The sequence below is a fragment of the Hyla sarda genome, chromosome 5 (genome assembly GCF_029499605.1).
Source record: "Hyla sarda isolate aHylSar1 chromosome 5, aHylSar1.hap1, whole genome shotgun sequence".
NCBI lineage: Eukaryota > Metazoa > Chordata > Amphibia > Anura > Hylidae > Hyla > Hyla sarda.
In genome coordinates, this window is record NC_079193.1 from 14,542,508 (window position 1) to 14,570,223 (window position 27,716).

Below are 27,716 nucleotides of genomic sequence, written 5' to 3' on the forward strand. Positions count from 1 at the left end.
TTGTTTTTGCATTTTCGTTTTTTTTTCCTCCTCGCCTAACTCTTTTATATTTTCATCCACAGACCTATATGAGGGCTTTTTTTTTTTTTGCATGACCAGTTGTCCTTTCATAATGACATCACTCATTTTACCATAAAATGTATGGCGCTTCCAATCCAAAAAAATATTAGTTGCGTGGGAAAATTGAAAAAAAACGAAACACAATTTTTCAAATTTTGGAAGGTTTTGTTTTCACGCTGTGCACATTCTCACGCTGTCCACATTATGGTAAAGTGACATGTTTTCTTTATTCTGTGGGTCAATATAATTAAAATGATACCCATGATTACATACTTTTCTATTAGTGTAAAACTTAAAAAAAACTCATACTTTTTAACCAAATTAGAAATCCCTATATTTTTGCAACCTATAACCTTCAAATTTTTCCGTATATGCGGCTATATGAGAGCTCATTTTTTGCACCGTGATCTGCACTTTTTATTGATACCACATTTGCCTATATAAAACTTTAAATTGCTTTTTATTATAATTTTTTTTTTTTTCGGGATAAAATGGGGCAAAAAAAGCAGCAATTTTGGAGCATTCACTGGAGGAGAGAAAGTGCAGTGAGGTACATAGACACAGAGTCTGCAGGCATACGGCCTTACAGAAAGCATTGGTTTCCCATAGACTGCTTAGTACTGACCTACTCATCCTATTAGGGAAATGTGATTCCTTCTGAAGACTGCACTCCCCAAATCCTGACCCTAGAAATAGACAAAGATTCTGCAGCATTACTGTCTCACAAAAAGTGTTTTTTCACAAATTAGACTGAGCTATTACATTTGAGCTATTACACCAAGCAGAAAACGCCAAATAAGAGTTATATAATGGCTTAAAATAGTCCTACTCCCTATATATGTAAACTGAAGGAAGCGGAGGCCCGGCACTAGCAAGACTAGGGTATGTGGATTACTGTAAGAGGAAAGGACTGGGGTCTCCTGAAGGGAAGTTGGTCCCGGAGGTGCAACATCCACGACAAAGCTTTAACAATTGTAAATGCAAGAAAGAAATGAGACTGCACTCACCATCCAAATGCAAGAAAGAAATGAGACTGCACTCACCATCCAAATGCAAGAAAGAAATGAGACTGCACTCACCATCCAAATGCAAGAAAGAAATGAGACTGCACTCACCATCCAAATGCAAGAAAGAAATGAGACTGCACTCACCATCCAAATGCAAGAAAGAAATGAGACTGCACTCACCATCCAAATGCAAGAAAGAAATGAGACTGCACTCACCATCCAAATGCAAGAAAGAAATGAGACTGCACTCACCATCCAAATGCAAGAAAGAAATGAGACTGCACTCACCATCCAAATGCAAGAAAGAAATGAGACTGCACTCACCATCCAAATGCAAGAAAGAAATGAGACTGCACTCACCATCCAAATGCAAGAAAGAAATGAGACTGCACTCACCATCCAAATGCAAGAAAGAAATGAGACTGCACTCACCATCCAAATGCAAGAAAGAAATGAGACTGCACTCACCATCCAAATGCAAGAAAGAAATGAGACTGCACTCACCATCCAAATGCAAGAAAGAAATGAGACTGCACTCACCATCCAAATGCAAGAAAGAAATGAGACTGCACTCACCATCCAAATGCAAGAAAGAAATGGGGACCTTTCAGTAGAAGCCACAGGTAAAATAAAGATGATACTTGGCACTCACCAGTAATGCACAGTGAAGATTTATTATGCCATAGTGTAGTACAAGGACGCGTTTCGGGGTGGGAGCCTTCCTCAGCAGTCTGCCTTGGCAGACAGCTGAGGAAGGCTCTCACGCCGAAATGTGTCCTTGTACTACACTGTGGCATAATAAATCTTCACTGTGCATTACTGGTGAGTGCCCGGTATCATCTTTCTTCTACCTGTGGCTTTACCCTACCTCGTGCATCACATATTCCCTATATTGAACTTTCAGTATAAGCCGCCCTGTGTGTGTACATAGGGAGTTGGAAATGCAAGAAAGAAATGAGACTGCACTCACTATCCAAATGCAAGAAAGAAATGAGACCGCACTCACCATCCAAATGCAAGAAAGAAATGAGACTGCCCTCACCATCCATCGCTGTTTATTTGGTCATCCATAAGTGCAGGCGGGTGCGGTGGTAGGGGCAAACCGGAACAGGCTGCTTCACGCGTGAAACAGCCTGTTGCGATTATCCCCTGCCTCCGCCGCCTGCACTTTTGCATGGTGAGTGCAGTCTCATTTCTTTCTTGCATTCACTACTCCCTATGTACGCACACAGGGCGGCTTATACTAAAAGTTCAATATAGAGATATATAATGCGCGAGGTAGGGTAAAGCCACCGGTAGAAGAAAAATTATACCCGGCACTCACCAGTAATGCACAGTGAAGATTTATTATGCCATAGTGTAGTACAAGGATACGTTTCGGGGTGAGAGCCTTCCTCAGCTGTCTGCCAAGGCAGACAGCTGAGGAAGGCTCCCACCCCGAAACGCGTCCTTGTACTACACTATGGCATAATAAATCTTCACTGTGCATTACTGGTGAGTGCCGGGTATCATCTTTCTTCTATCTGTGGCTTATACTGAAAGGTCACCAAAAATAACTGGGGACTCTTCTGTCTATAGATGCCCCAAGAAACTATTCTTGTCTCACCCATTGACCGTCCCCAGGTAGCTCTGGCCGACTACAGACCATTTTTTTTAAACATTCCACAGTTATATATAATATATTGTAAAGTAATTGAAGCAAAAAAAGGATTATAAATCGGAGCCGTCACGGTGAAAGTATTGAACAAGAAAAAGCACATTGAAGGAAATGTCCTGTAATCTTGTGTAATTATTATCGTATCTAATATAAATGAGAAAATGTAGGTTTTTACATTTGTTCCTAATGAAATATGACGCAGAGAAGGGATTCGGCCAGTGAAGGAATATAGGATAATAAAATGTAGATAATGTCTTAATCACTCGGCATTATTAAACATTAATAGGAAATCATTAATAGCATCTCGGTAAGCGTCTGTGTCATTCAGTCCTCGAGCCGACGGTGAGCGCTGCTCTTCTCGGATACTCTTCAGGCATCAGAGAATGTCTAAGTACTTAACCGCTTCATCCCCATTATTGATAGAAGCTTAAATTTCATTTCCGACCCCGATTATCTGTCGAACCACTTCCCCAATTCCCTCTACCAGTCCATGGAATGTAATGGGCAATAAGCGTAGCTATTCCTTTCCCTAGTATGGCCCTTCTGTCACTTCATATCACTTCTTCATTCTCCATTTAGAGAGGGCCCTAGGTTTAGAAGTTACCAACCATTACATTTTACCAATTCGACCCTGCTTGAGAATGAAATGATTCGGCTAAGGCGTCTACAATGAGGGAATTTTCGTAACGCAATAAAGTAGCAGAGGTTCACCAACCAGTTGGTCACAATCCTTTATCTATTGGTAAAAAACTGAGAACTCCCCTCTCCAGTTGCATTGCCGACATATTTATAGATTTGGGTATTGACCAATGAGTCATTGGAAGTAAGGGAGATAAAAACCAGACCTTCCTGTACACCATAATAGGAGGCCCATTTTGACCTTTGCTATGGGCCCACCTTCTTCTATGTACATCTCTTGATATGTCATCTATTTCTGCTTGGTGAGGTTACAACATCCAGGACCTCAACCATTCCTCAAAATTTAAAGGAAAACTGTCACTGATCAGTTTGATGCTTACTGTGCCCGGATCTGCCTGGCCATTTGGCGGATATCTTTGTTTTTTCATATATGCTAATTAAGTGCTAACTGGCACAGGCAGGGTAACTGGCACTCTGACGTCGTCGGCCGCCGGCCGAAGTGCCGCCCAGCTCATGAATATTCATCCCCTCCCTCCGCCTCTCCCTCTTCATTACAGAGCAGGGAGAAGAGGGAGAGGCGGAGGGAGGAGATGAATATTCATGAGCTGGGCGGCACTTCGGCCGGCGGTCGCTGACATCAAAGTGCCACCGCTGATGTCAGAGTGCCGCCGCTGTTGGCAGAGAAATCAGACTGTACCGCTGGTTAGTGCGGGGGGAGCAAGCTGACAGTTTTCCTTTAAAGGGGTACTCTGCCCCAGACATCTTATACTCTGTCCAAAGGATAGGGCATAAGATGTCTGATCGCGGGGGTCCCGCCACTGGAGTCCCCCTGCAATCTCCCTGCTGCACCAGGGGTTCGTTTAGAACATCGGGTGCAGTGCCGGAGGCTCGTGAGGTCACAGCCGCGCCGCGCTTGTGATGTCACGGCCACACCCCTATTGACATCACAGCCACGCTACCTCAATGTGAGTCTATGGGAGTTCACCAACCTGACCTAATGGTGCCTCTAAAACTACTAACATGTCTTTAAAGGGGTACTACTAACATGTCTTTAAAGAATTTCCTCTGTAGTATTTAGCACCTAATAAGTACAGGAAGGATTAAGATTTTTTAATAGCAGTAATTTACAAATATGTTTAACTTTCTGCCACCAGTTGATTTAAAAGAAAAAAGGTTTTCACCGGAGTACCCCTTTAAAGAGGTACTCCGCCCCTAGACATCTACGGCACCCAAGACATCCAGTGCAAGGAGCGAACTTCGCTCCGTGCCAGATGTCTGTCAATGCAGGGGGGCGGAGGCTCGTGACATCACGGCCACGCCCCCTCAATGCAAGTCTGGGGGCCGCCACGCCCCCTCCCATAGACTTGCATTCAGTGGGTGTGGCTGTGATGTCACGAGCCTCCGCCCCTGCATCGCCAGTCATCCGGCACGGAGCGAAGTTCGTTCCATGCACAGGATGACTGGGGTGCTGCAGCCGAGATCGCGGGAGTCCCCAGTGGCAGGACCCCCAACGATCAGGCATCTTCTCCCCTATCCTTTGGATAGGGGATAAGATGTCTAGCGGCAGAATACCCCTTTAAGCACCTTCCAGGATATTTTTCTCCATCTCAAGAGGAGTGACCTTTCTTTTATTTCACCACCTTCACACAACAGACATTATCACAGGTATCATCCTCACTGTGTATAGAAATCAATGAAAAGTAGTTTTTCTTTTAATAAAAAAAAAAGTAAATATCGTAAAACAAAAAAGAAACAAACTGCTCACTAAGTCCAGTTAATGGCCGGAGCAAAACCCTACACTCATGCATTAGGCTGATGTTATTGCTATTTTTGCAATGGAAAGTAAAACACTTTAGTGCATTGGTAGAAAGGTCAGCAGAAAACTATAGAATATGTCGTCAGATAGGAGCCAAACTGGTCCCTCTCCTCCAGCCATTTTCCGATCTGCAGCTAAAAGTCAGATATAGTTTATGATCAGTCTCGTGATATTTCGTGTCCAGTGGAGACAGACGACTTGTACGTAGATTTGGATGATTTTCTATTAACTCTTGGGCTGGACTCTATTTGTCAAGGAGAACAGCAGCCAATGTTCAGTTTAGATGCTCAAGCGAACCCCATTCTATACTGGGATTATTTTAAAGGGGTACTCCGGCCCTCAGACTTCTTATCCCCTAAGATGTCTGATCGCGGGGGTCCCCTGCAATCTAGCATGCAGCACCCACCTGTGAGCACTGAAGAAAGCGTTGGAGGCTCCAAGTCTGAAGCCTCCCGACCACGGGGACGGAGTATCGTGATGTCACGACTCCGCCCCATGTGACATCATGCCCCGCCCCCTCAATGCAAGTCTATGGGAGGGGGCATGACGGACGTCACGCCCCCTCCCATAGACTTGCATTGAGGGGTGGGGCGTGACGTCACACAGGGGCGGGGATGCTGTGTGGATGCTGCATGAGAGATTGTGGGGGGTCCCCAATGGCGGGACCCCCGCGATCAGACATCTTATCCCCTATCCATTGGATAGGGGATAAGATGTCTTTGGGCCAGTGTACATCTTTAAAATGTAGACAACATCTATAAAGGATTGTAATCCTCAATGAGGCCTTAGGTCAACCCAGGAGACTGGACATTATCCACCAATAATGCAAAAATCATCAACAACATAATGCGACTCTATATACTGTATGTCACCATCATTGACCATTGTGACCATTTATTCAACCATTTAACCATTTTCGATCATCATAACCATTGATTTGTTCATTGTCAACCATTGTAAGTACCATTGTTGATCATTGTGACCAATTACATGACCATTGTTGTCTTTTCTAATTTTTATTTGACCATTGTGACCATTTTTCCTGACTGTTGATGATTTGTCTACTATTATTGCCATTTATTTCACTGTTAGTGACTATTTTTAACCATTTATTTAACCATTTTTGATCATCATAACCATTTATTTGTTCATTGTCAACCGTTGTAAGTACCATCGTTGATCATCATTGTGACCAATTACATGACCATTGTTGTCCTATCTAATTTTTATTTTACCATTGTGACCATTTATCCTCCTATGTGAAATGAGAGTCTAAAACTGGATGGTGTGGCCTCTGGCTATGATTACCTTCTAGTGATGTGGGACATTGTAGTTGAGCTCATAAGGTACATTACCATTATTGTAGGAAATATCTCCAATACAAGATCGGAGCTTTGACCCTACAAACACTATGGACTTCTACAAGACCTTATACAGTTATAAGTTTTTGTGCCATAATCATACTTTCAGGTACTGTCTTCATCATAGACATTAATACAGATACTGTACAACCCTAGAGCATAGGTTAAGATAATCTTCAGTGAGGTCCCAACAATAGACCTATCGAAGGCTCAAAATGAAAGATCCCAAGGATCAATGACCCAAGTGAGGGGTGGACTTAAAGGGGTACTCCCATGGAAAACTTTTTTTTGTTTAATCCATTGGTGCCAGAAAGTTAAACAGATTTGTAAATTACTTCTATTAAAAAATCTTAATCCTTCCTGTACTTATTAGCTGCTGAATACTACAGAGGAAATGTTTTTCTTTTTGAACACAGAGCTCTCTGCTGACATCATGACCACAGTGCTCTCTGTTGATATCTCTGTCCATTTTATGAACTGTCCTGAGTAGGAGACAATCCCCATAGAAAACATATGCTGCTCTGTACAGTTCCTGAAATGGACAGAGATGTCAGCAGAGAGCACTGTGGTCATGATGTCAGCAGAGAGCTCTGTGTTCCAAAAAGAAAATAATTTCCTCCGTAGTATTCAGCAGCTAACAAGTACTGGAAGGATTAAGATTTTTTTTATAGAAGTAATTTACAAATCTGTTTAACTTTCTGGCACCAGTTGATAAAAAAAAAAAAAAAAAGTTTTTCACCGGAGTACCCCTTTAACATACGTTACCTTTTTAGAGTAAAAAGGTCCACTTGTTATCCCTCACAGAAATTTTATAAAACGTAACTTTTATTGTATCAAATCATAATAGTGAGCTAATGGTGAATTAAAAACCCAGCATCATCCGCATTGGATCATCACTTGTATAATGCCGTCACGCGGGACGAACACTATAATATCAGTACAACACACCTGCAGTGTGTGCCGAAAACAGTGCTGATGGTGTTATTAAAATTCTTCACAGAGCCCCCCCAACATGTTTCGTCACAGGTGTGTCGTCCTCACAGGTTATGGGGCAATGGTCATTGCCCCATAACCTCTGAGGACGTCACACCTGTGATGAAACATGTTAGGGGGGGGGCTCTGTGAAGAGTTTTGCCATAGGTCTGTTATTTTTTACTGCAACTCAGCCCACAATACATTTCTTCATTTTCAGCCTGTAGGACTCATTAGAAGCCAATATTCAGCCTGTGAAGCCAATATTTAGTAGGTTGCCCCATAACCTCTGAGGATGACACACCTGTGCCGAAACATGTTAGGGGGGGGGGGGGGGGCTCTGTGAAGAGTTTTAATAGCAGCATCAGCACTGTTTTCGGCACACACTGCAGGTGTGCTGTACTGATATTATAGTGGTCGTCCCATGTGACTGCAGTGTATAAGTGATGATCCAGTGCGGATGATTAGCTCACTATTCACCATTAGCTCACTATTCACCATTAGCTCACTATTCACCACTAGCTCACTATTCACCATTAGCTCACTATTCACCACTAGCTCACTATTCACCACTAGCTCACTATTCACCATTAGCTCACTATTCACCACTAGCTCACTATTCACCATTAGCTCACTATTCACCATTAGCTCACTATTCACCATTAGCTCACTATTCACCACTAGCTCACTATTCACCATTAGCTCACTATTCACCATTAGCTCACTATTCACCACTAGCTCACTATTCACCACTAGCTCACTATTCACCATTAGCTCACTATTCACCATTAGCTCACTATTCACCATTAGCTCACTATTCACCATTAGCTCACTATTCACCATTAGCTCACTATTCACCATTAGCTCACTATTCACCATTAGCTCACTATTCACCATTAGCTCACTATTCACCATTAGCTCACTATTCACCATTAGCTCACTATTCACCACTAGCTCACTATTCACCATTAGCTCACTATTCACCATTAGCTCACTATTCACCATTAGCTCCCTATTATGATTTGTTACAATAAAAGTAAAGTTTTATAACATTTCAGTAAAATGTACTCAGTCCCAGTGGGCTGAGTTGCAGTCATAAACAATAGACCTATGGCATTGGGTTGAGAAAACACATCCTAGCCCCCTGTTCTAGGGCGTCTCATTCCTCCTTTCATCAACAATCAGTTCATAAAGCAGCTTCTCCAGTTCATGAGTTTAGGTTTCTTCTACCGTCCCCAAGAGGAGCTGCCAAGAGACAGAAAAGGGAAATCAAAGATTCTGTATATCCTCGACCTTCACATTACAGTGGCTCTATATATACAGTGGGGATCAAAAGTTTGGGCACCCCAGGTAAAAATTTGTATTAATGTGCATAAAGAAGCCAAGGAAAGATGGAAAAATCTCCAAAAGGCATCAAAAAACAGATTAGACATTCTTATAATAGGTCAACAAAAGTTACATTTTATTTCCATCATTTACACTTTCAAAATAACAGAAAACAAAAAAAATGGTGTCTGCAAAAGTTTGGGCACCCTGCAGAGATAATATCTTGTACTGCCCCCTTTGGCAAGTATCACAGCTTGTAAACACTTTTTGTAGCCAGCCAAGAGTCTTTCAATTCTTGTTTGAGGTATCTTTGCCCATTCTTCCTTACAAAAGTCTTCCAGTTCTTTGAGATTTCTGGGCTGTCTGTCAGGCACTGCTCTTTTAAGGTCTATCCATAGATTTTCAATTATGTTGAGGTCAGGAGATTGTGAAGGCCATGGCAAAACCCTCAGTTTACGCCTCAGATGTCAAACTTTTGATCCCCACTGTAAGTGGCTCTAGGACAACAGAGTTCAGTGAACCCTGCCTACTCCATTCTTGGCTTGATCATATTTCCCTAAGCCACCTAGAAACAGCAGGGGCATATGCAAGGAGCGTTTAAGTTTTAAAATCTCCCCTTTAAGGGGTTCTCTGGTAGTAAACATTTTTATTTTATGTTTTTAAATCATAAATCAGCTGGTGCCAGAAAGTTAAACAGATTTGTAAATTACTTTAATAAAAAAAATCTTTACCCTTCCAGTACTTTTTAACAGCTGTATGCTACAGAGGAAATTCTTTTCTTTTTGAATTTCTTTTTGTCTTGTCCACAGTGCTCTCTGCTGACACCTCTGTCCCTGTCAGGAACTGTCCAGAGCAGGAGAAAATCCCCATTGTAAACCCATGCTGCTCTGGACAGTTCCTGACACAGACAAAGGTGTCAGCAAAGAGCACTGTGGACAAGACAAAAAAGCACACAGCTGCTAAAAAGTACTGGAAGGGTAAAGTTTTTTTTAAATCAAAGTCATTTACAAATCTGTAACCAGTTGATTTAAAAAAAAAAATATTCCATCGGAGTACCCCTTTAAAAACATTTTTTTTCATATAAACTATCTCCAGAAAGTTGAAACAGATTTGTAAATTACTTCTATTAAAATAATCTTAATCCTACCAGTAGTTATCAGCTGCTGAAGTTGAGTTGTTCTTTTCTGTCTGACAACAGTGCTCTCTGCTGACACCTCTGTCCATGTCAGGAACTGTCCAGAGTAGGAGCAAATCCCCACAGCAAACCTCTCCTGCTTTGGACAATTTCTGAGACAGACAGAGGTGTCAGCAGAGAGCACTGTTGTCAGACAGAAAAGAACAACTCAGCTTCAGCAGCTGATAAGTACTGGTAGGATTAAGATTTACAAATCTGTTTAACTTTCTGGAGCCAGTTGCTATGAAAAAGAAATATATTTTTAACTGGAATACCCCTTAAAGCCCCTTTCCTCAATACAGTGAAGTGCGTCTAGGTGTAAAGCTACAGCCCCTTTATTCTCGCTGTTGTTGGTGGTTCTAGCGAAATGCCATCAGTTTATGAGTTGGAAATATTGCTTCAAACTGAAATAGGCCAAACTTTATACCGATCAGGAGAAGGAGTGGGGTGAAGTGTGTGGTTGTCGGCTTCGCTCCCCGGCTTGCAGCAACCTTCACCCAGAGCATCTGTAGGGAAGCGGGCTTCCACGTACTCTTTCTCCTGATCAGTGGGGGTATCAGCACTGAGACCCTAACCTATTAAAACTTTTTACATGTCTCTGTGACATATAAAAAGTTTTTCTAAATGACAGGGACACGTTAAAGGGGTACTCAGTTGTAAAAATCTTAATCCTTCCAGTACTTTTTAGGGGCTATATACTACAGAGGAAATGCTTTACTTTTTTGATTTCTCTGATGTCATGACCTCTCTGCTGACCTCTGCTGTCCATTTTAGGAACTGCCCAGGGCAGGAGAAAATCCCCATAGCAAACATATGCTGCTCTGGACAGTTTCTAAATTGGACAGCAGAGGTCAGCAGAGAGCACTGTGGTCATGACATCAGAGAAATCTAAAAAGTAAAGCATTCCCTCTGTAGTATTTAGCCCCTAAAAAGTACTGGAAGGATTAAGATTTTTTAATAGAAGTAATTTACAAATCTGTTTAACTTTATGTCACCAGTCGATAAAAAAAAAAAAAAAAAAGTTCCACAGGAGTACCCTTTAACCCCTTAAGGACACATGACGTACTGGAACGTCATGTGTCCACTCCCGATCTATAACGCGGGGCCACGGCGTGGCCCCGCGTCATAGCGGTTCGGGCCCGGCCTCTAACAACGGCCGGGACCCGTGGCTAATAGCGCGCGGCATTGATCGCTGTGCCGCGCGCTATTAACCCTTTAGACGCGGCGTTCAAAGTTGAACGCCGCGTCTAAAGTGAAACCGAAAGCATGCCGGCTAGCTCAGTCGGGCTGTTCGGGATAGCCGCGGCTAATCGCGCCATCCCGAACAGCTGACAGGACAGCGGGAGGGCCCCTACCTGCCTCCTCGCTGTCCGATCGCCGAATGACTGCTCAGTGCCTGAGATCCAGGCATGAGCAGTCATGCGGCAGAATCATCGATCACTGGTTTCTTATGAGAAACCAGTGATCAATGTAAAAGATCAGTGTGTGCAGTGTTATAGGTCCCTATGGGACCTATAACACTGCAAAAAAAAAGTGCAAAAAAAAAGTGAATAAACATCATTTAACCCCTTCCCTATTAAAAGTTTGAATCACCCCCCTTTTCCCATAAAAGAAAAAACACAGTGTAAATAAAAATAAAAATAAACATAAATGGTATCGCCACGTGCGGAAATGTCCGAATTATAAAAATATATCGTTAATTAAACCGCACGGTCAATGGCGTGCGCGCAAAAAAATTCCAAAGTCCAAAATAGTGCATTTTTGGTCACTTTTTATATCATGAAAAAATGAATAAAAAGCGATCAATAAGTCCTATCAATGCAAAAATGATACCGTTAAAAACTTCAGATCACGGCGCAAAAAATGAGCCCTCATACCGCCCCATACACGGAAAAATAAAAAAGTTATAGGGGTCAGAAGATGACAATTTTAAACGTATAAATTTTTCTGCATGAAGTTATGATTTTTTCCAGAAGTGCGACAAATTCAAACCTGTATAAGTAGAGGATCATTTTAATCATATGGACCTACAGAATAAAGGTAAGGTGTCATTTTTACCGAAAAATGTACTACGTAGAAACGGAAGCCCCCAAAAGTTACAAAATGGCGTTTTTTTTTTCAATTTTGTCTCACAATGATTTTTTTTCCCGTTTCACCGTAGATTTTTGGGCACAATGACTGACGTCATTACAAAGTAGAATTGGTGGTGCAAAAAATAAGCCATCATATGGATTTTTAGGTGCAAAATTGAAAGAGTTATGATTTTTTAAAGGCAAGGAGCAAAAAACGAAAATGCAAAAACGGAAAAAACCCCGGTCCTTAAGGGGTTAAGGGTACGTTCAGACGAGCAAATTTTCTGTGCGTATTTCACTGCGGATCCGCCGCTGAAGGACCTCTGTATGCTGCCTTTACATGTGCCTGCTCGGAGCGGCAATACGCCGCTACGAGCAGACACACTGCGATGTGCGAGTCGTCGCGCGCATGCGCAGTATACTCGCACATCGCGGCAGCTCTCGGGCCTAGCTTATAGAGCAGAGTGAGCGGCTGCGATGTGTGCGAGTACACCGTGCATGCGCGGCGACTCGCTCTTCGCTTCAGTGTGTTTGCATGTAGCTGCTACGAGCCGGCACATGTAAAGGCAGCATACAGAGGTCCTTCAGCGGCGGATCCGCAGCGTAAAATATGCGGTAAATCCGCTCGTCTGAACGTACCCTAAAGGAGCCGCAGATGTTTCTTTCTCTTGACATCACTTATGTTCTTCTTCTGAACGATACATTTCTTCATTTTCAGCCTGTAGGACTCATTATAATGGATTCTGTGAAGCCGATATTTAGTAGGTAACGTGTATTCAGTGATGGATCCGAGCTCCAGCTGATTGAACCGGCAGCTGTGGGATTTCATTATCTTCTGAAAGGCGGCATGCCACTCCAGCTGGTCCCCATTCTAAGGGCACGACATCATTTTCACTATACTAGTCATAAATGTAACAATTGTATAGCGACAAAAGTGCTAGCAGTGTCGCCGCTCGCTATTGACAAAATGAAGTGGAGAGAGGCCGGATTAAGATGACAGACCGGGACAGCGTACGAAAGACGAAGGAAATGGTCGTAGGACATGGCATGGAACTTGAGAACGTGTCTCATCAGGGTCATGTGTCATCTTGCTGCCTGTAAACTCCTTTAAAGGGGTACTCCGGGGGGAAAACTTTTTTTTTTTTATCAACTGGTGCCAGATTTACTTCTATTAAAAAATCTTTCCAGTACTTTTTAGGGTCTGTATACTACAGGGGAAATGGTTTTCTTTTTGGAACACAGTGCTCTCTGCTGACATCATGACCACAGTGCTCTCTGCTGACATCTCTTTCCATTTTAGGAACTGTCCAGAGTAGCATATGTTTGCTATGGGGGTTATCTCCTACTCTGGACAGTTCTTAGAATGAACAGAGATGTCAGCAGAGAGCACTGTGCTCGTGATGTCAGCAGAGAGCTCTGTGTTCCAAAAAAGAAAAGAATTTCCTCTGTAGTATTCAGCAGCTAATAAGTACTGGAAGGATCAAGATTGTTTAATAGAAGTAATTTACAAATCTGTTTAACTTTCTGGCACCAGTTGATTTAAAAAAAAAAAAAAAAAAGTTTTCCACCAGAGTACCCCTTTAACTGTTTGCAGACAATCATTAAAAGGTACTCTGCCTACAGATATCTTATCCGCTGTCCAAAGGATAGGCGATAAGATATCTAATCGCGGGGGTCCCCGTGATCTCCATACAGCACCTGGCGATCTGAACAGTATGTTTACAACGCTGGGTTTCCATGTCCGGAGACGTGAAGTCACGCCACGCCTTTTCCATTCATGTCTATGGGAGGGGGCGTGGTGTGACATCACAAGGAGGAGTGGCGTGACATCACGTCCCCGGCCGTGGAAACTCAGCATTCTAAACATATTGTATAGAATGCCGGGTGCTGCTCGGAGGTCGCGGGGATCCCAACAGCCATGTCAGGAACTGTCCAGAGCAGGAGAGGTTTGTTAAGGGAATTGGTCCTGCTCCAGACAGTTCCTGACATGGACAGATGTGTCAGCAGAGAGCACTGTGTTCAGACAGAAAAGAAATTCAAAAAGAAAATAACTTCCTGTTTAGCATACAGCAGCTGATAAGTACTGGCAGGATTAAGATTTTTACATTGGAAGTCATTTAGAAATTTGTTTAAGTTTCTGGCACCAGTTGATTAAAAAAAAATAGTTTTCCTCGGGAGTACCCCTTTAAGTGTTCAACAAGTTACTCAGTCCTCACAAAATCTGTCTCCAACTATACCTTACAGTAAAGAGGTGGGGGAGGGGAGGAGGGGGATTGGGAACCCGCATGCTGCGGAGGAGTAAAAGTGAGGAGAAATTCCATTGGCAACAACAAACTGCATCTGAGTAAGACAAAATATCCCTCTAAGGAAGAACTCGGGCAGCATTGATAGGAAAGTACTAAGGTATCTACCAGTGTTTCCTCTTAAGTTGTGACCTCTGGTAAGGAAAGAGTAAAAACATTATTCAAATAAGGCAATCGAGCCCCAAAAACAGATCCGTCTGTAGCCTGTGAAATTATTTTAAGTGTACCTGTCATTTCGAAAAATTTTTTATTTCAGAGACATGTCAAACGTTTTGTTTGGTCGGGGTCTCAGTGATCATCATTAGAGCAAACCAGGAGAAGTGTGCGTAAGCGCTCTTCACTCCCCGGCTCGCAGCGATCTTCATCCAGCTTCACTTGGTGCTCCGGTGAAGGTTCACTGCAGCTTCATCACGGTTTTGTCTCCGGTTTAAAAACCGTACTGCAACCACATACGTTTTTTTAAACATGGACATCAATGGGAAACGCACATCTATACGGTTCCATACGGGAAACCGTGTACGTTTTTTTATTTTTCACATGGTCATCTGCATCCTAAAGTCCCCACCCAACACCCCAAAATGTTTTTTTTTTAAATAAAAACTGATGGAACTGTATGCACTTTTAAAAACAGTATTTACTTTTCCATCCGTTTTATACGGTTCCATACGGTTTTTTTTGCCATACGGTTTTCTTTAGAAAAACGGATTGAAAACAGCATGGCAAAAACGTGATGTGAACCCAGCCTGTTACAGGCGGCGGTGTAGGAGGAAGGAAAGAAAGTGTGGATTGTTGTTTTTTAATCACCCCATTCCTGGCCAAATATGTAAAGAAACCTCTGCCTGGACAACCCCTTTAATCTTTGCCCAGACTATTGCCCTGAATTTTTAGCCTTAGTCCATACAAATTAAGCCTCACTGTTTCTGCAATGTCCCTGTGGAAAACTCTGGACTTAAAAGGGCACTCCGGTGGAAAACAAATTTTTTTTTAATCAACTGATGGCAGAAAGTTAAACACATTTGTAAATTACGTCTATTAAAAAATCTTAAAGGGGTATTCCAGGATTTTTTTTTATTTGACTATGCTACAGGGACTGTAAAGTTAGTGTAGTACATAATATAGTGTCTGTACCTGTGTGTGACGGTTTTCTCACAATTCTTCTGTGATTTTAACTCCAGTATTTATTTTTATCATCATACAAAATGACTGTTGTCTCAGATTTTTCCCAGGTTGCAATGCGGCCGAAACCTGAAATCACTAGTCAGCTGATGACAGGGAGCCTGTCCGCTTCAATGGGTGGAGCGATCGCTTGGTGGGAGAGAGATCAATCTGCAACAGCTGTAGGCACCCTGATTGAAAACCACAGGTCTTTTGAATGGATGCAGCTCGTTTATGTTTCAATGGGTGGGGTGGCTGATGTGTGGGAGGGAGGAAAATGGAATTATGGGATTTGTAGGCAAAAGAAGAAAAACTCAAAGAGGAAATACCAATTCACAAAAAGCTAGCCACAGTGTTATGGTAATCTCACAACATAGCCCCAAGACAAGCACAGATCCTTCCTAAGCATGTCCATTACTGTCTGCCAGGTACTTAAAAAAATCACCTTATGGTGGAGAACCCCTTTAATCCTTCCAGTACTTATCAGCTGCTGTATTCTCCACAGGAAGTTATTTTCTTTTTTAATTTAATCTCTGTGCTCTCTGCTGACACCTCTGTCCATGTCAGGAACTGTCCAAAGCAGGAGAGGTTTGCTATGGTGATTTGCTCCTGCTCTGTACAGTTCCTGACACAGACAGAGGTGGCAGCAGAGAGCACTGTGGTCAGAAAGAAAATAATTACACAACTTGTGGAGCATACAGCAGCTGATAAGTACTGGAAGGGTTACGATTTTTAAATAGAGGTAATGTATCAAATCTGTTTTGGAAACAGTTTAATAAGAAAAGGGCCACAGTTTGAGACCACTGCTTTATTGTATGGTGTATAGCGAAAAGCCTTCTCGTAGTGAATTCATCCCACGTATATAACTGGAGCATTATATGGCGGCACATGGCGTCTCATTGGCTCCACGCGAGACGCTGTATATCCGCACTGCCATAATCTTGACATCAAACCTATTCCTCCATATGATCCATTTCCCCGGCAGACATTTCCCTTTGATCTATGTATTCTGAGTAAAACAACAGCAACTACTAAATACAAACATCAGGATTACAAACATAGGAAGTACCAAGAACTAGTTTACACTATAATCCGCATAAATATATATATATATATATATATATATATATATATATATATATAAAAAGCTAACCAATAGGTTGGCTCCACTCTAAACAATTCAAGGTTTACAGTCAAGATCAGCTGATCAATTAGCAATGGATCAGTTATGCATATCAGAAGGCGGAATGGAATGATGCCTCCTGCTATGTGTATCAGATTTATGCCTAGTAGGTTTTGATTGGGCCCCCCCTAGAGGTACCAGAGACCTTTACTGTAACGCCATATGCCTCTGTTTTTATATGGAAAATTGCAATATGCTTTATAGCAGTGGTCTCAAACTGTGGCCCTCCAGATGTTGCAAAGCTTCAACTCCCAGCATGCCCGGACAGTCGTTGGCTGTCCAGGCATGCTGGGAGTTGTAGTTTTGCAACATCTGGAGGTCCGCAGGTTGAAGACCACTTCTCTAGAGCTTACACCCCAAAGTCTGTCCCCATAGCTTATACCCTGGAGCACTGGTCTCCAACCTGCGGACCTCCAGATGTTGCAAAACTACAACTCCCAGCATGCCCGGACAGCCGTTGGCTGTCCGGGCATGCTGGGAGTTGTAGTTTTGCAACATCTGGCGATCCGCAGGTTGAAAACCACTGCTCTAGAGCGAGATCAGTGGTCTCTAACCTGCGGACCTCCAGATGTTTCAAAACTACAATTCCCAGCATGCCCGGATAGACAACAACATATATAAGTGGAGCATTATATGGCGGTACATGGCGTCTCTTTGGCTCCATGCTTGCCGCTGTAAATCCGCACTGCCATAATCTTGACATCATACCCTGTTTCCCCGAAAATAAACCCTACCCCGAAAGTAAGCCCTAGCAGGATTATGGGTGGGGGTGGGCTGCAATATAAGCCCTACCCCGAAAATAAGACCGAGGCCAGGGGTAATCAACTGGCAGACCGCGGTCCAGATCCAGACCGCGGCCGCCAGTAATGCCCTCAGACCCCACTGTAGAGGGGTGGGGGCACTGTAGGAGTGTGGAGGACGACGGGGGAAGGGGAGGATGGGGGGCTGTAGCAGTGTGGAGGATGGGGGGCTGTAGGAGAGTGGAGGATGGGGGGCTGTAGGAGAGTGGAGGATGGGGGGCTGTAGGAGAGTGGATGATGGGGGGCTTCAGGAGTGTGGAGGATGGGGGGGCTGCAGGAGTCTGGAGGATGGGGGGCTTTAGCAGTGTGGAGGATGGGGGGCTGCGGGAGTGTGGAGGATGGAGGGCTGTGGGAGGATGGGGGGCTGTAGCAGTGTGGAAGATGGGGGGGGGGGTGCGGCATCCTCCACACTGCTACAGCCCCCCATCCTCCACACTGCTACAGCCCCCCAAGTTGTTCAACCGTAAACCGTAAATAAATAAGCCCTACCCTGAAAATAAGCCCTAGTGTGTTTTTTTTGTGACTAAAATTAATATAAGGTTTATTTTCGGAGAAACACGGTAGTTTATTCCAGCAACACAAACCTATTCCTCCATATGATCCATTCCCCGGCCGACGTTTTTCTTTGATCTATGTATACGTTAGTATATATAATTTCTTTACGGTTCCCATCCACCGTTCCTCTAAGCAGCGCTTTTGCAGAAATACAACGTGACGCACACGGAGACTTATGTCAAAATGATATTGTCATCTCCGCAGCACAGTGAATAAGCCAAATCCACATAGTCGATGTCCTTAATAATCCATGTAATTTTGCTCACAAATCTCCATTGAAAAAAAAATAAAAAAATGCTTCCTGTTTCGGAGACAGTGTATTAATAAGGAATAATGTATGAATGAAAAACTTCCTTTGTCTAGGAAGATACGACCGCGCGGGGAATAAGCGTTATGGATTTTTAGTTGACGCTGATGCTTTTGGATGGATATTTTCAGGCTATTTGTCTTGAGTAAAAGTCTTTCACCTCAGTAGTAGATATCGATGGCCCGTCCCATTGTTATTATACGGTTTAATGGAATGTGGGATCGCGGCGTTGAGTGTGTGCTGGACACGGGTCCGTAGATCACTGTCTGCCTTCATATCATCATAAAGCATTAGAGGATGGAACGTGCGTTCGGAGAACAGGAACTATGTCTCAATATTCCGCTCCCTGGATTTATGCTTTTCCTGTCTTTTCATGGTTACACCTTGTCTACTGTACATTTAAAGGGGTACTCCGCCCATAGACATCTTCCAAAGGATAGGGGATAAGATGTCTGATCAAAGGGGGTCAACCCTGACTCTTATTTGCCCTGCCTAACTAGAACTAGCGATGCTACCGTTCGGGTGGTTATCGGGAAAACTACGCCCTGGCGTCACGAACATTTAGGGGTTAATACCATCTACCCTGGGCTATAACATCTGCCCCATACACCTCACCTTTACACCTCGTGGTTCACCACACTAGTATTTATGTTGTGATGCACCACTGGGGGTATTCCCATCAATAGGATTTGTCAAACTCTAGGACCCCCACCGATCCAAACAATCTGTTCTCATCATTTTCTTGCACAGTTGTCCATGGGCACCCGGTAGTGTACAAAAATGCAACACAAAGTAAATAGGACAGTTCCTCAAAAAGGAATATATCACAAGTGCTGCATCCCTTTCATTCTGAAAATACCTGACGGGCCAAAAAATGGGACTCCCACCAATCACAAAGTAATCCTAGGTTACAGATGTAGCGCATGCCGACAGTATGAAGGTGTCGGAACACCTTGTTATAACAGTGCAGTTGTGTGTTGTGTGACTTTAAAGGAGTAGTCCAGTGTTGAATAGGGGATAGGGGATAATTTTCAGATCCAACCGCTGGGGACCCCCGTGATCTCCTGTACGGGGCCCCGGAAGCCCGTGGGAAGGGAGCTTGTTGACCACCACAGGAAGTGACAGGTGACACGCCCTCTCAATACAACTCTATGGCAAAGCACTGGACTATTCCTTTAAAGTTGTACTCCACTGGCCAGCATTCAGAACATTTAGTTCCGAATGCTGTGTGAGCACTGCGAGGGCCGACCACGCCACGCCCCCTCAATTCAAGTCTATGGAAGGGGGCGTGGCTACCGCCACGCCCCCTCCCAAAGACTTGCATTGAGGGGGCGTGGTGTGACATCACAAGGGGATGTGGCTGACCCCCCGCAGCACGCACACATCACGCTGGCCAGTGGAGCACACCTTTAAAGCATAGCTGGTGGCTGGATGTGGGTTGAGCGACGCTGCATATAGTATGGTATGCATCGTCGCTCACTACATTCACCAGTATGAAGTGGGTGGGTGTCAGTTTATACAGGACAGTATGCATTGTCGTTTATTACTCTGCATTCACCGTACCAGGGGGCAATGTATATAGTACTGTATACATCACTGCTCAGGACATACACGGGCAGGGAGTCCAGTGAGAAACAGGAGTAACTACGTATTCTAGTACAGCTATTGCCTTCCCTCTTTCCTTTTATGTCCTGACGAGTCTTTTCTCTTTCTATATATTGTTTTTATCATCTCTGAGAATCTTTGTATATCCAGGTTATTGTTTTATTTAGTGTTGTTGCCTGCAGTATAATTGGACATATTCTTACTCTTCAGAGTAGACTCGGATATTTTGCTACGTTATGCATTCATATTTCTTAGCTTGACTGTATTAGGTGTATCTAGTCTATTCTTATTCGGTTACTGTTGCTCGTTGTGAGTCGTGAAGATTTCTGTATTTTTTTGTTGCCTTAGCCGTGGAATCTCTTGATCATTTGCTCTTCTTGTTCGCTTGAACCTCGGAGTCTCTCCATTGTTATATGTGTATGCCTGGCGAATGCTTCTGTCTTGACCTGTTTTCATTTTTGGAAAAGTTTGTTCTTATTTTAGTCGAGTGATGTTGGTGAGGAAAGCTGTGGCCAACCGGACAAGCTAAGCACTGGGGACTCCTCTCTATGATGTCCACATACTCCAACAGGATATATAGATGGCATTGTCTTTATAATAATATCTGTATAATAAATATTATCCTCTTGATTCATGATGGTGTCTTTTGAAATGGTGAGGGTGGCAGGTCTCTCATGGGCCCATCTTCCCACCAAGGACAATTCCATTGCTGGGAACTGTATTTCACCTAAAGGGTCACTGTTGTATCACCCTCCCACAATGGGATTCCTAATATATTTGTACATCTTTTTTTATTTACCAAATATCACTTCAAACTTCAGAAAAAAACAGCTCTAAAGTCTTGGCCACTAGGTGTCACTGCCCTACAAACTTTTGTTCACTGCCTGTTGATAGGGGAATTTTGTCTCTAGTAACAGTAGTAACAGAAACAGCAAGATGGGACACAGGAAATGTGTGTGTGTGTGTGGGGACTTTCCTTTACTCAGCAGCAGGAGTTCATTGCTTAGTGTAACCAATTCATTGCTTTGATGCTGCTGTTTCTTTCCTCTGCCTTTGCATCAGTTATCCCTGCACCCAACCTCCCATGCCATCCATAGTATTTCATTGTGTATATTTTCCCCCAGTGCAGTGCAGCCTTTTTTGGTCTAAATCACTTTCAACAGCACTTTATTATCGCATAACAGAGAGGAGTATGTGCTGTGCTGGGATTGGCCAAAGAAGTAAGGGGAGGGAAGTTCCTGTTTGTGTACTATTCGCATTCAAACCAGTTCTGGTCCCACCTCTTGAAATGTGGAGAGTAAGAAATACCTGTGCACCCCAGAGGGGGCTTTCTAGGGCTCATTAAGTAAGTAGTGCTGGTAAAACACCATCCTACTTTTTCTGTATGTTCTAGAAGTCCATAGATACAATGAGATTTAACCATGTCACCAACTAAGAGGGTGTTGTGCTTCTTTAGCAAAAATAAGCATAAGAGAGTCATGGGCATCTGTGCAACCCCCTTTTAATATGAAACCACCCTGGGAATGAGCTAAGGAGAAATGTAATATTAGATAAAGCTCAATTCAGTGAACAGACCACCATGAAAAACAGGTTTTTGACAAGTTATCCAGAGTGGAAACCACTCTTTGTAACATTTTCCCCACTAAGAGCCTTTTAGATGGACAGACAGCCACCGCGATATGAGCCTTGATCTTATTGATCTTAACTCGTTTAAAGAGCCTGCACATGGCTCGATGTGATCGCCGGATCACGGGATTCTTCTTGTGGCCTATTACTTCCATCATTTGTCTGCTGCATATTGGACAACCCCTAAATATTTTCTCTATCAGTAAAGAGATTATAGCAGAGAGGAGTATGTGCTGTTCTGTGTTTGGCCAGATAATTAAGGGGAAGGAAGGGTACTGTTTGGGTACTGTTGGCCAACAATCCTAAATGTTTAATATTCCATCCATTCTCTATTAGTAAACAGATTATAAAGGAAGTAATCCATCTCAGCCTTCAAGTATTAAGAACACTATATAAATCAAGAACATTGAATGGCTTATGTCTTCTTTTTTTCTTACTTCTTCTAGGATGCATCCATTGCTCACCGATTTCATATGATGCGAGAAAAACATCCCGAAAAGTTCAACAGTAGGTAAGAGACTAGTGAAAATATTTAATAAGTTGCTTGTTATATAACATTTTGGAATAACAAGTGGGTATTGTATATCCTTCCAAAGCCATGGCGCGAATAACAATGCCATAATACTCCTAGTAATAATCTCAATAAGGTCGAGAAGCTATTCTATCAATGCAACTCTGTACACAGCCCCATCTGTTTGTTGTTCTTTTTAATGGTCAGTTCAATGCAAGTTCGAATTTTCTACAATTATGGCAAAGTTTCCGTTTCTGGCACTAACCCTGTATTGAAAGGGGTACTCCGCCCCTAGACATCTCATCCCCTGTCACCAATGGATAGGATAGGTTAAGATGTCTGATTGCAGCGGGAGAGATATCAGGCCACGCCCCCTCGTGAAGTCATACCACACCCCCTCTATGCATGTCTATGGGAGAGGGCATGACGGCCGTCATGCCCCCTCCCATAGACATGATGGAGGGGGTGTGGCATGACATCATGAGTGGGCGTGACCTGACATCACATCTTCCGCCGCAGGAACCCAGTGTTCTAAACATACTGTTTAGAATGCCAGGTGCTGCTCTGAGATTGAGGGGGTCCCAGTGGTGGGATCCCCATGATCAGACATCTTATCCCCTATACTTTAGATAAGGGATAAGATGTCTGTGGGCAGAGTACCCCTATAAAGGGAATGCATCTCCCAGATTTTAATCTTACTGATTGGAGCCAGATACTGAAAAGTGTTGTTTTTCTAAATTGCTTCTATCTTCCGATTGTTATTGTTTTTTATATACAATATTATGGAGGATTTCATCTTGCTTGAGCTGTTTTTAACAGCATTTAGAGAGATGCTTTACAGCAGGACCCATAGACATAGGCAACAATAGACAAGAGCTGTCCTATAGACATGAATGCCGAAGTTGTCTGGGCATGATATTTGACCTTTCCAGAGGTCATTAAACAGGGAGGGGGAGGCTGAGATGTGAACATCACCTGTTGTGAATACATGGTTTATTTATTTACTGGTGTCACCTTTAAGTGTAATCCTATCTGTGATGATAAAGAGGAGAATGTACAGAACAGAAAGTCTCAACCTAATATTCTGCCTAGTGGCCAGAATGGAAACTACAAGATTTCAGGATTATTTTATCATATAGATAGAAAATATGGAAAATTAGAAAAAAAATGTTACCAACAATTCTTAAAAAAACAATTGTATGACAGAAAAACTTGATTTAACCCCTAGATGACGTAGGGCGTACATGAATGCACTTGCTGTCTGGGACTTAAAGGGGTACTCCGCCCCTAGACATCTTATCCCCTATCCAAAGGATAGGGGTTAAGATGTCTGATTGCTGGGAGAGATCACGGAGGTTCCCAGTGGCGGGACCCCCGCGATTAGACATCTTATCTCCTATCCTTTGGATAGGGATAAGAAGTCTAGAGGCAGAGTACCCCTTTTAACATACCCGGGCATAAATGTATTTCCTGGAGTTCTAAGTGACTACGAAGTGACTAAGTAGCCAGACACTCAACCGCTAATGATGGGCAGCAGAGATACCGCTGCTGCCTGTCATTAACACTTTAGATGTTGTGATCAACGTCGATCACTGTGCCTAAAGCAATAAAGGGGTACTCCAGTGGAAAACATTTTTTTTAAATCAACTGGTGCCAAAAATGTAAACCAATTTGTAAATGACTTCTATTTAAAAATATGAATCCTTCCAGTACTTATCAGCTGCTGTATGCTCCAGAGGAAGTTGTGTAGTTCTTTTCTGTCTGACCACAGTGCTTTCTGCTGACACCACTGTCCATGTCAGGAACTGTCCAGAGCAGGAGAGGTTTGTTATGGGGATTTGCTTCTACTCTGCACAGTTCCTGACACTGACAGAGGTGTCAGCAGAGAGCACTGTGGTCAGACAGAAAAGAACTACACAACTTCCTTTGGAGCATACAGCAGCTGAAAAGTACTGGAAGGGTTAAGATTTTTTAATAGAAGTAATTTACAAATCTTTTAAAATTTCTGGCACCAGTTGATTTATTAAAAGCATTTTTCTATTTGAGTACCTCTTTAATTCTTTAGATGCGGTGATCAATGTCGATCACTGTGTCTAAAGCATTAAATCCCACATTCCGGTAGCTCGTGATCCTGGGGGTCTGATGAGCTATAATAGCCGTAGAGGGTTCCCTTACCTGCCTCAGGCCACCAGATCACCGATCCAATAATGCATCCTGGCTTAGTCAGGCTATATCAGTGGAGCGCCGATCAGACTATATAATGCTATGGAATTTACATATCATTATACTATTAAAACAAGCTAATAGTTGCATATAAGAAAAATAGACTGGTAGTTTTGTAGGTATACTTGCTATCTACCGGCAAAACTTTTTCAGAAAAAAACACCCAACGTGGCTACAATAGTGGCCGACATTTAGCGACCACTATATGTGGCCTTCATCAGGAGTTCAATGTATATTGTAAATATATAAACTGGAAAATTAATAAAAAAATAAAAATAAAAGTCCATAATCTACCGTATTTTTCGCCGTATAAGACGCACTTTTTCTTCCCCAAAACTGGGGGGGGGGAAGTTGGTGCGTCTTATACGGCGAATACACCCCTATCGCGGCGGTCCCTGCGGCCATCAACGGCCGGAACCCGCGGCTAATACAGGACATCACCAATCGCGGTGATGCCCTGTATTAACCCTTCAGACGCGGCGATCAAAGCTGACCGCCGTGTCTGAAGCGAAAGTGACACTAACCCGGCTTCTCGATCGGGCTGTTCGGGACCGCTGCGGTGAAATCGCGGCGTCCCGAACAGCTTACAGGACACCGGGAGGGACCTTACCTGCCTCCTCGGTGTCTGTTCCGTGCCGGGATCCCCTGCATGGCCGGCGCTCTCCTTCGACGTCATCACGTCGTCGCGCACGTCGTCCCGTCATCCAATAGGAGCGGCGTGCGTAGCGACGTGATGGCGGCGACGGTGAGCGTGGATCCCGGGGAACAAGACGTTCCGGAGCGTCAGGTACACCACGGGGACGTGGCGACAGCGATGGTGGGCGACATCCAGGGCAGCGGTGATGAGCGGTAACGGGTCCGGAACGGCCGGGACACGTGAGTACTACCTCCTATACCAGTGGTCTTCAACCTGCGGACCTCCAGATGTTACAAAACTACAACTCCCAGCATGCCCGGACAGCCAACGGCTGTCCGGGCATGCTGGGAGTTGTAGTTTTGCAACATCTGGAGGTCCGCAGGTTGAAGACCACTGGTATAGGAGGTAGTACTCACGTGTCCCGGAGAAACTAAAGAAAAAGAGAAAAAATTCTCTCTACAAAACGGATGAATAGAACTTGATGGTTTTTAATACATTTCTCTCCTTTAATTTACAATTATCGCCCCATTGTTTCTAATTAGAGAATAAATAATCAGGGTATAATCACTGTACCGGGGCCCGGGCTGATCCGAGGGGGGGAGACGTGTAAAACCAGCGGGGGGCCGATGCCAAACAACTTAAAGAACCAAAAAATATAAATTAATCCAAAATCAATAAGACAAATTTTATGTTATTTATTTGAGAGCAAAAGAGGAAAAAGTCATTTAATCTATTAAACTTCGGTGACAACGTGTAAAGTGAATATTACAGGAGGAGAGGCGGCGTGTTAATTGAAATGTAATGAAATCCGCAGAAGATGTAAAAATCTAAAGAAATGATTTCAATTATTGTAAGTAACGTATTCTACTATTGTCTGTACTGTATATTGGAAGACGTTTATATAAAGTAATTAGTGGTGTAATACCGTACATAGGAGCAGTATTATAGTAATTATATTCTTGTATATAGGAGCAGTATTATAGTAGTTATATCCTTGTATATAGGAGCAGTATTATAGTAGTTATATTCTTGTATATAGGAGCAGTATTATAGCAGTTATATTCTTGTATATAGGAGCAGTATTATAGTAGTTATATTCTTGTATATAGGAGCAGTATTATAGTAGTTATATTCTTGTATATAGGAGCAGTATTATAGTAGTTATATTCTTGTATATAGGAAGCAGTATTATAGTAGTTATATTCTTGTATATAGGAGCAGTATTATAGTAGTTATATTCTTGTATATAGGAGCAGTATTATAGTAGTTATATTCTTGTATATAGGAGCAGTATTATAGTAGTTATATTCTTGTATATAGGAGCAGTATTATAGTAGTTATATTCTTGTATATAGGAGCAGTATTATAGTAGTTATATTCTTGTATATAGGAGCAGTATTATAGTAGTTATATTCTTGTATATAGGAGCAGTATTATAGTAGTTATATTCTTGTATATAGGAGGCAGTATTATAGTAGTTATATTCTTGTATATAGGAGCAGTATTATAGTAGTTATATTCTTGTATATAGGAGCAGTATTATAGTAGTTATATTCTTGTATATAGGAGGCAGTTTTATAGTAGTTATATTCTTGTATATAGGAGCAGTATTATAGTAGTTATATTCTTGTATATAGGAGACAGTATTATAGTAGTTATATTCTTGTATATAGGAGCAGTATTATAGTAGTTATATTCTTGTATATAGGAGGCAGTATTAGAGTAGTTATATTCTTGTATATAGTAGCAGTATTATAGTAGTTATATTCTTGTATATAGGAGCAGTATTATAGTAGTTATATTCTTGTATATAGGAGGCAGTATTATAGTAGTTATATTCTTGTATATAGGAGCAGTATTATAGTAGTTATATTCTTGTATATAGGAGGCAGTTTTATAGTAGTTATATTCTTGTATATAGGATCAGTATTATAGTAGTTATATTCTTGTACATACGGAGAAGTATTATAGTAGTTATATTCTTGTATATAGGAGCAGTATTATAGTAGATATATTCTTGTATATAGGAGCAGTATTATAGTAGTTATATTCTTGTACATAGGATGCAGTATTATAGTAGTTATATTCTTGTATATAGGAGCAGTATTATAGTAATTATATTCTTGTATATAGGAGCAGTATTATAGTAGTTATATTCTTGCATATAGGAGCAGTATTATAGTAGTTATATTCTTGCATATAGGAGCAGTATTATAGTAGTTATATTCTTGTATATAGGAGCAGTATTATAGTAGTTACATTCTTGTATATAGGAGGCAGTATTATAGTAGTTATATTCTTGTATATAGGAGCAGTATTATAGTAGTTATATTCTTGTACATAAGAGCAGTATTATAGTAGTTATATTCTTGTATATAGGAGGCAGTATTATAGTAGTTATATTCTTGTATATAGGAGCATTATTATAGTAGTTATATTCTTGTATATAGGAGCAGTATTATAGTAGTTATATTCTTGTATATAGGAGGCAGTATTATAGTAGTTATATTCTTGTATATATAGGAGCAGTATTATAGTAGTTATATTCTTGTATATAGGAGCAGTATTATAGTAGTATATTCTTGTATATAGGAACAGTATTATAGTAGTTATATTCTTGTATATAGGAGCAGTATTATAGTAGATATATTCTTCTACATAGGAGGCAGTATTATAGTAGTTATATTATTGTATATAGGGGGCAGTATTATAGTAGCTATATTCTTG

General features: G+C 42.2%; 1 protein-coding gene across 1 annotated transcript in view; it reads left to right on the forward strand.

The window, feature by feature from the left end:
• DGKB (diacylglycerol kinase beta) overlaps positions 1 to 27,716 on the forward strand; it is a 579,157-nt gene that overhangs the window by 305,457 nt on the left and 245,984 nt on the right. The window contains exon 20 of the mRNA XM_056518908.1: positions 22,065 to 22,129. Within this exon, the coding sequence (XP_056374883.1) occupies positions 22,065 to 22,129 (65 nt within the window). The remainder of the gene's footprint in view (positions 1 to 22,064; positions 22,130 to 27,716) is intronic.